This window comes from Periophthalmus magnuspinnatus, chromosome 7 (genome assembly GCF_009829125.3).
Source record: "Periophthalmus magnuspinnatus isolate fPerMag1 chromosome 7, fPerMag1.2.pri, whole genome shotgun sequence".
Taxonomy (NCBI): Eukaryota; Metazoa; Chordata; class Actinopteri; order Gobiiformes; family Gobiidae; genus Periophthalmus; species Periophthalmus magnuspinnatus.
This window is the reverse complement of record NC_047132.1, coordinates 33868540-33877848: the sequence shown is the minus strand read 5'-3', so window position 1 is coordinate 33877848 and position 9309 is coordinate 33868540. Positions and strand designations below refer to the sequence as shown.

At 38.8% G+C, this 9309-nt stretch overlaps 2 protein-coding genes across 3 annotated transcripts in view; both read right to left on the bottom strand.

The window, feature by feature from the left end:
* Positions 1 to 13: 13 nt before the first annotated feature.
* aurkaip1 (aurora kinase A interacting protein 1) lies at positions 14 to 1709 on the bottom strand. The gene is made up of 4 exons (XM_033969239.2): positions 1604 to 1709; positions 1225 to 1353; positions 695 to 1149; positions 14 to 239 (listed from the first exon to the last, which is right to left on the bottom strand). Exons 2-4 carry the CDS (start codon positions 1271 to 1273, stop codon positions 129 to 131), a joined length of 615 nt encoding a protein of 204 aa, XP_033825130.1. The 5' UTR covers positions 1274 to 1353; positions 1604 to 1709; the 3' UTR covers positions 14 to 128.
* A 568-nt stretch (positions 1710 to 2277) lies between these two features.
* Positions 2278 to 9309, bottom strand: part of rap1gapa (RAP1 GTPase activating protein a) — a 67795-nt gene continuing 60763 nt past the window's right edge. For both annotated transcript variants that reach the window (XM_033969206.2, XM_055222824.1), the window contains 8 exons: positions 8881 to 8958; positions 8110 to 8219; positions 6772 to 6888; positions 5775 to 5892; positions 4552 to 4663; positions 4392 to 4471; positions 4279 to 4321; positions 2278 to 4195 (listed from right to left, as the gene is read on the bottom strand). In XM_033969206.2, coding sequence (XP_033825097.1) covers positions 4313 to 4321; positions 4392 to 4471; positions 4552 to 4663; positions 5775 to 5892; positions 6772 to 6888; positions 8110 to 8219; positions 8881 to 8958 — 624 coding nt within the window. In that variant the 3' untranslated portion in view covers positions 2278 to 4195; positions 4279 to 4312. The remainder of the gene's footprint in view (positions 4196 to 4278; positions 4322 to 4391; positions 4472 to 4551; positions 4664 to 5774; positions 5893 to 6771; positions 6889 to 8109; positions 8220 to 8880; positions 8959 to 9309) is intronic.

Below are 9309 nucleotides of genomic sequence, written 5' to 3'. Positions count from 1 at the left end.
CAACAAACAGACATGAGTTCAGCTGTTTATTCAATATTTTACAGAATGTGAGGAGGAAAGAGCTTTAAATGAGCGCGTCCTCAGACTACAGTGAGTGCAGGTGTGGTTCTCCTCTGAATGGATCAGTCTTATTTATTTCCGTGTTTTTTAATGAAGAGTTTGGGTGCGGCCCATCCCTCTGGGGCAGATTTTAGTCCAGCTCTTCTCCAAATTCTCTTGAGGTCATTTTCAAACCTTTTCTGCAAATAAAACATAAGACTCTTTCAAAATCTCTGACATTAAACACACGATACAATGAAATATGCAGGATATAATAACATTTTATGAATCTTTATTTGCACAAGGAGAGTCCAGTGAGAGTCACTCTTTTTCATGAGCCGTGTTCAAATATAGAACAACACAAACACAAAACAGAACACACAAGTGCATTTGTCCATTTGAAACATTAAAACAGGAGCAGGTGTGATTATAAATGTTTATCTCCACATTATTAATGTTGAAGTGGCACCAATCTGTCCAGTTTTAAATGTCCTTTAAATTTAATCAATTTTGGGGAAGCAAAAAAAACCCAAAGCTTTTTCAGTTCTAGTGTGGCCAGTTTTTAGCCAGAGACAATCATGAGATCTGGGATTCAAACCTCCAGTATCAAACAAGTGAGACATTTACAGTATTTAAATTCTCACAAAGTGCTCACCTGTTTCCTTTTTCCTCTGCTCTCCATCACTCTCCTCCTCACAAACTTCCTCCTCTTTAGCAGCTTTTTGTATTTATGTCGGTTCATCTTCCTTCGTCGAATCTTTAACACATTTCTACAACTAAGAGGCGTGGCCGACCCACTGCCGTCCTCCAAAACTGGGACTGACCCCGGAGGTAGGACCTTCTCCTCCAGCAGCTCTGCCTCCTCCTCAGGTAGAGCCTCCAGCACCGGGGGGAGAGAGTAACGCAGAGACAGCCAACTCTCCAGAGGACTCACCGACAGCTTCCGAGGAACCAGAGCCTCGTCCAGCTCAGGCTCCAGCTGCACCCAACGCGGAGGAGGAGCGTTGTCCGCTGCAGTTGCATAACTTCTCTGTTTCATGAAAGAGCAGCAAGAAGGAATGACCCGAGGAAGAGAGGCTTTCAAATGGCTTCCATCTACATGAAGTGAACCTGGGGAGAAGAATGTTCAGAAAACTCAGTAACAGTTTGTAGGTAAAAAACAAAAGATGAGACTAAAGTCCTGACCTGTGGCTCTGTGCAGCAGACCGAGACGGAGCAGCTTTGAGGTGAACATCTTAGATGTTTATTTATGTTTTACTCACACATCTGAGGTGTTTTATAAATGAAACATTCATGTGGAAAAGTCTCGCGGGTCTGTGGGAAAAGGTGGAACATGGAACATTATCCTCCGCGTTTCTCACATCAGACAGTTGTTCTTGTCATTTTGCCTGAGAAAGTTCAGATTTCAGCAGAAATGAAGACACATGTAGCGGCTAGTGCTACTGCTAGCTAACATTCTAGCTCCGTGTCCGTCCAAACAAAAACAAAACTCAACATTATGAACAAACACGGGGTCAAATAAATAAACATTTTCAAAACACAAATATAAACTGTGGGAAAATACCTTCTATCGATTTAATCCATGAATAAATTAAGCCGAACTTCAATGTGACTCCAAAAGGGCAACTTCCGGTTTGTGCAACGCCGACTTACTTCCTCTTCCGGTTTTCGAACAGCCCAGAAAGGTTCCGCCACTGAACGTCTGTCGTCACATCCGGGAAATCACAGATAAGGTTTTATTACAAATACTTCTTGTTTACATTATTGTTGACCTGCCTCTGCTTTAAGAGAAGTGCACACACGGAGAAGATTTAAATAAAATAAATATATATGAAATATTTAGTATAGCCCAGTATAGTATTATTATTATTATTAACCTTTGGAGAAACATTTTTCATCTTAGCTTCTTTATTAATTACATAAACCCAGGGCCATCACATTATTATTATTATTATTATTATTATTATTATTATTATTATTATTATTATTATTATTATTATTATTATTATTATTATTATGTATTTATTTATTTTTGTTATTATTATTTATTTTTTATTAAATTTGATTCTATATTTTGTTTGGTAAGTAAAATATTAAAACATTCAGTTCAGGCTCTAGTTTCCACATGTGGGCAGTGTGCAGCCTCTTCAGATCATTTATTCATGGGACTGTCTCTGGGAGGAAAACAACCTCACGGCCATGTCGATAAAGAAAATATGGTCAGATTCCACAAGAAGTCAAGGTGCAATAGATTGTTTTATTTATTTACAACAAACCCAACAACACATTCATTTCATTGTAAATCTCTTTTTTTCTCTTTACACCATCAGGATGTGAGAATAAGGCAACTGAAATCACAACCTCAGAGCTGTTCCCTTTTAGCAGAGTGACAAAGACAAAATATACACAGAAGTCACATAAATATACGGATAACGTGGCAGTTTTAGACCCGTGTGAAGTGTCCAGTTCCAGCTCCGTGATCTATACAACGTCTCTACTAAAAAATCTTTATTTACAGCGTCAGTAGTTCATCTTACAGTGTTACATGTAGAGTTACTGCACAGAAGGACATGAGACCAAACAAACATTTACATTATAAATTACTTCAAAACACTCACAGTTTAAGATGGCGACAAGCTGCCCACTGCGCTCCCCATGAGTCACAGGGTGAGTTCACACCGGCACAACCACATCCAGCCTGGGACTAACCCAGAACTAAACCCAAAACGAAACCAAGACTAGGCCAGGGACTAAAACAGGGACTAAAACAGGGACTAAAACAGGGACTAAAACAGGTCTAAATCAGGATTAAACCAGGACTAAAAGAGGAATAGAACAGGACTACACCAAGACCTACCCAGGACTAAACCAGGACTAAAACAGGACTGAACCAGGACAAATGTGAACGCAGTGTACCAGGTGTATCATAAATGCCATTTCTAATCAGCAAATAAATAAAAACACATAATTAAATAAACATGAAGAATAACAAATAATTGAAATCAGATCCTTCTGTTTTTTTGTAGCATAAAGCACACATAATGTGACGTAATGTGACGTAATGTGACATAATGTGACATAATGTGACGTAATGTGACGTAATGTGACATAATGTGACATAATGTGATGTAATGTGACATAATGTGATGTAATGTGACATAATGTGACATAATGTGACGTAATGTGACGTAATGCGACGTAATGTGACGTAATGTGATGTAATGTGTAAAGTGATGTAATGCGACGTAATGCGACGTAATGTGACGTAATGTGATGTAATGTGACGTAATGTGATGTAATGTGACGTAATGTGATGTAATGCGACGTAATGTGACGTAATGTGATGTAATGCGACGTAATGCGACGTAATGTGATGTAATGTGATATAATGCGACGTAATGTGACGTAATGTGTAAAGTGATGTAATGCGACGTAATGCGACGTAATGTGACGTAATGTGACGTAATGTGACGTAATGTGATGTAATGTGACGTAATGTGATGTAATGTGACGTAATGTGACGTAATGTGACGTAATGTGACGTAATGCGACGTAATGTGATGTAATGTGATATAATGCGACGTAATGTGACGTAATGTGTAAAGTGATGTAATGCGACGTAATGCGACGTAATGTGATGTAATGTGATGTAATGTGATGTAATGTAGATTCACTGTCTGTTTTAACACTGAGGTCCACTTTTTGGCTTAAATGTGAAAAATTAAAATTATAAACATGCTTTTAGAATGTTTTAAGGCCATTCCATTAGTAATAAATTAAAAAATAATTAGTTTGGTAATCACAGAAGACACTATTTATATGAAATATTTGTGTTAGAGAAAATCCATGTTTCTATCATTATTATTATTATTATTATTATCATCTCATATTCAGTGTTTGGAATAATGTCTCTATGTGTGTGTATGTGTGTGTGTATATGTGTGTGTGTCTGTGTTGGGGTGTGTGTGTCTGTGTGTGTGTGTGTGTCTGGCACTGCTCCTCAAACTTGGCTCATAATCTTTTTCTTATTTTTCTTATTAAAACAAAAATGTAAGTTTCAAAATAACATTGAGGAGAATCCACAGACAGAAGAGCAGAGAGTGAAAATAACATGTTTGAGTAAACGGTTCCTCCTGAGTCTGGGGCCCCAGAACGACTGAATGAAAAAGCAGAATATTACAATGATGTTTTAATAAAATATAATTGCTGCTTGTTTCTTGTGGCTTTAAATTGACCGACCTGAGAATGAAAATCCAGGGAGAATCTTTGTGGACTAACAGTTCTGTGATGAAGACAAAGAGATTATTATATTATATCATGAAAATCATCTAAAATCATCTGGAGCCACTCACTGAAGACGACTGATGCTCGTGCGGTCGCTCCAGTTTGATTCGGATGTCGGCTCCTTTCGCTCTGTCCGTTTTTCCGGGTCCTGAAGAGACACGGACAGATTTCAGAACAAACACAGTGAGAACAGAACCGGGTCTGTTCAGGTTTGAGCTGAGGCCTGACCTGGAGAGCTCCCCCTGCTGGTGGTGCTCGTGCTGCTGACGCTGTCGTCCAGCCACGTGCCGCAGGTCAGAGAGTCTCGCTTGTGCGGAGTCCCGGCGGAGGATAAACTCTCCTAAAACAGGGGGAAGGTTTGAGTTAAGAGTGGTAAATATTCAGGGAGTGAGCGGCGTTTAGGTTCTTTGTGTTCGACGCAGACTGAGGCTAATCCGGATTTGTTTGAGTGACATTTTTCCAGTTGAGAGGATGATGTTTTTTGTAAAATGGAGCAGTGGGGTTCAGTTCTGGTGCAGTGTCTTTATTGTTTGATGCACAGTGACTCTCCTGGTTTAAATGAGGTTTTATTTGTGATCATGGGGTGAACAGTGTGGAACATGAATAATGTGTCTGACCGAAAATGCGCCAGAATTTAATCTACACATTCGAACAAAACAGAAAAAAACAACCATAAGAAAAGATTAAAACAAACATCAAGGGTCAAGTTCAATCTTAGAAGAAATAAAAACCTTAATCTTTTAAAGTCCTGGTTTAACTGAAGAGGTTTTAGAGATAAATCGATTTAACGATTGACCGATATTTGTCATTTTTAGCACATCAGGCCTGTCACGACAACAAAACAATAATAATGAAACTAATTTATAATAATGAATAGTATAATTTAATGTAATCATTGTTTTCTCTACAAAATTGTTAAAAATCATGAGCTGCGATAAATGAAACATCAGAATGAAACAGTTTAGTCGTTAGTTTGAGTCAGACGAGTTATTTATCCGAACGTTTAAAATCTGAGCATAAAGACAAAAAATAACTCAAAATGTCCCAGTAGAGAAAAGAAAATTTAACATCATAAATATTAAGCCCACAAAAATGTTCCAGTTTTTAAATATTGAATGAGTCGTGATTAAAGACACAGGCGCAATCAACTAAAGCTCCAGCAGGGGGCAATGTTTTGTTTTGGCTGACCTGTCGCGTAAAGAGCACACATGAAGAAAACATGACCTCACAGCTCTTTTATAAGTTTGTGGTAAGAAAAAGGGTCTGATGCTGCGTTTTAGCGAATCTAAAATATCCAAAATCGGCCCAAAAATATCGGCCTTCTTTTTCTTATCGATATTGGCATCAAAAAATACAAAACAAAAAACAAAAAAACATTGATGGATCCCTGAGTGTTTGCACGTGCTTCAATCTTCAGTGTAAGTCTGGGTTTAGTCCGGTCCGAGTCTTACCATCCCGGTGTCGTAGTCCTCCGTCACCTCCGTCTCGTTCTCCTCCACCACGCTGGCGAAGCTGCTGGCGTTGGAGGAGGAGCGAGAGAGGTCGTGACCCTCAGCGATGGAAGGAGCCCTGCCACAGAGACGAGAACCACCCACTGTTAGCCACGCCCACTCTGTGTTGGCCACGCCCACTCTGTCTTACTGGCCAAAATTTGCATATATTAAACTAAATTATTTTTTATTTAACTCATCGTTTGTTTTACTCAGACTCAGATCTTGTTGTAAAATTCTCCTTTGGTTTTTTTTGTAACATTTTATAATAACAAACGTTTCCTGATGCAACAGATTCAACATTTACCGTCTGTTCAGCGAAAAAACGTCACCAAAACAAAACACGACGAGGCGAAAGTCTGGACACGCCCCCTCAAACTCAATCAGTGTTTTTATTTTCTGTATTGTTACGACTTTCTACATTTTACACACACAGAAGACGACAAATATATGAAGAAATGTGGAATTATGTAGTAAAGAAAAGCTCTACTAAATATTTTCCGACAAACCAAAGAGAATTTGAATTAAAAATACATAATTGCATGTATTTTGCTTAATATATTTAATGTCTTCTGTTTGTTTATAAAATGTAGAAAGTCGTAAAAATACAGAAAAAAGAAACATGAACAAAAGCTGCGTCCAAACTTTGGTCGTGTTTGATTTGATGAAGTTTCACTGAACAGATGAAAAGTCCCAGAGGTGGAACATAACGAGGTAAAAGTACTAAAGTGAAGTACTTCAGCTCTATTTTAGGTATGTGTAGTAGTGTGTATTTTGTACTTGTACTACATTTGAGAGCAGTATCTGTACTTTCTCCAAACATTTCACTGGTCGTGTTCGTAAAAGAAACAAATGACTCCCAGAATGAAGTACAAACAATAATTGAACATGATTTTAACAAAAATGAAGCTTAAGGCAAATCCGAGGGTTTAAAGTCAAACGTGTTTTTGTTTCTCACCTGTTCTTGGCCGTGTTCACCTCCGGAGAGCTCTGATTGGACGAGTTGTCAGATTTAGGATCCTGTGAGACGTGGCCGCTGTCTGGAGTCTTCTGCATGTGCGGAGAATTGTCTCTGCTTCAGAGCGAGAGACAACACAGAGGTTAAAGGTTAAAGGTCAACGACAGGATGAACAGAGAGCAGAGAGGACACAGACTGTGTAAAGACGAGAGTCACAGCGTTCGGTCGAATGAAGCTGAAAATAAAGCTTGATATAAAACTATGACTTAATGCAAAACATATCAGTTTGGTGTTTTCGAAAAAGATACTGTGAAAAAATAATTACAAAATATATATATATATATATATATATATATATATATATATATATACACACACACACACATCTTGAATCTAATCCTTATCCTCTCAAATATGACATTCATTGTTGTAAACCCAAATTCTTTGTATTTCAATCCTTTTGTCCTCTTATATAATTTCTTAGGGCCATATCTAGAAAAATATTGGACACAGAGGGTCAGTGGTCAGTGGATGATTCAGATTCTGCATTTAACACAGTTTTGATTCATACTTTAAATACGGCTTGAAATATTAATATTAGCTCTGTGTGACGGTGCAGTGTGATGGTTTTTTAGGTTATTTTTGGTGGATTACTCAAATTTGCTGTAAAATGACTGATTATGATTAAGTGGGACAGTTCAACTGAAGGCCTGAGGTCCGAGGGCCACGTTTGGCCCCTGGGCCATAGTTTGGACACTTTGGTTAAAACTTTCGCACAAACCCAAACCCCTCGAAAACAAAAGCACTTTGCACAGAATTTGAAAATAAACTATATTACTGTTTTTATTTTTCTACGTTCCTTTAATATTTTTGCACATGCCCCATGGATGTAACGTAAATGTTTAAGCCTCTTGCTGTTGTTGTTTATAAATTAACTGCTCATGGAGGCGAGCAGATACAGCAGCGAATGTGGAGCCGAGTTCCATATTTGGACTTCTGACCACGAGCATCACAGCAGCCAATCAGGAGCGAGGCTGCTGAAGGCAACACCTCTGGAACACTTAACAACGCTGTCAATCAAACCTGTTGCTAACGCTAACAGGAGCGACCTCGGGGACAGAAGGACCTGATTTGTCTGTTATTAATGTTCAGATCTTGATTTACAGACACAATAGTGAAATAAAAACCCCAGGATCATGTAGAGGGTTAATACGAACATTTAAGACCAGAATGAGTCTGACACGATCACTTCCTGTTTAGAACGCGGCGGTTAGCAGGTTAGCTCTGTCCATTTATATAAACAGTCTATGTTCTAGATCCACTGCAGACGTTTCTCACCTTCGCTCTTGGACTTCCTGAATATTTTCTATCCCGATGGCACTGCTGCGTCTGGAACTAAAGGGACCAGACTTTTTCCTGGTTGGACTTTTTCCTGGGATTATCAACGACTGCGGCGGAGAAAGAGAACAGGATGTACGTTAGCACAATAAAGACGATAAACAGATCTCTTCATGTTTACTCTTAGCTACGTTGCTACAGATTGTGCTCAAAGATTTGAAAGAAAGGTGTAATCTCTCATTATACAGAAATAAAGTTGTAATTTGCACTTAACGTCTTAATGTCAAGCCCCACTGAGTGTGTTTGAGCCAGAGCCGTGTGACGAGGAGATAATGAGGCTAATAACGATGCTAACGCTCTCAGGACGGTTAAATATGTTTTCAATCGTCAGACACTGATTTTTGTCCATCTGTTCCTCAATGATCCTTCAAAACAAACTTATTTTAACAGTTTCAAAGCATTTATTGACTTTTTAAACTTTCAAATCTCGTGGGGCGACATTAAGTCTTTAGAATTTAAAATAAATTATAGGATCAAGCAAGAGTGAATTAAATAGAAAGTCAAAACTGGACAAAAAGAGGCAGGATTTTAAGAAGCAGAAAGTCTACAGTCTATAAAATAAATGTAATTATAAAACACATTAGTCTTAGCACAGACACGATTCAGTCCAAATATACCATTAGCAGAAAAGGAGACAGTTAGCGAAGGCAGTGATGCTAAAGCCATGCAAACACAGCAAATACACAAATGTAGTTAGAATTAGACATGAACCTCTTCTACTGTTCCTATCCCTATGGCACTGCCTCGACGTCCATATTTACTGGGACTTTTGCCTGGGACAAGCAACGACTGAGGGACACGAGGAGGAGAGGGACAAAACACAGAGAGAGACGTGGAGACGAGAGACGAGAGGAGGAAAAGGGCAGAGAGACAAATATATACATGAGTTTACTGCATGAGTTCAGTCGTGTCACTTCAAAACAAATACAAAAGCAACTGGACAGAGGGACAGAGGCTCCTGAGGGACACGCAGAGCCAAGACAACTCCTGCAGAGAGACACGGTCAGTCTGTCTGACCACACGAGCCGCTGAGCTGGACAAAAGGACAGATTTTATTAATATTAAAGTGAGAGGGTTTAACATCTGCAGAGTCATGAGCTTCATCCACTGTGACCTGTGTGAACCTCAGACTGGGACGAA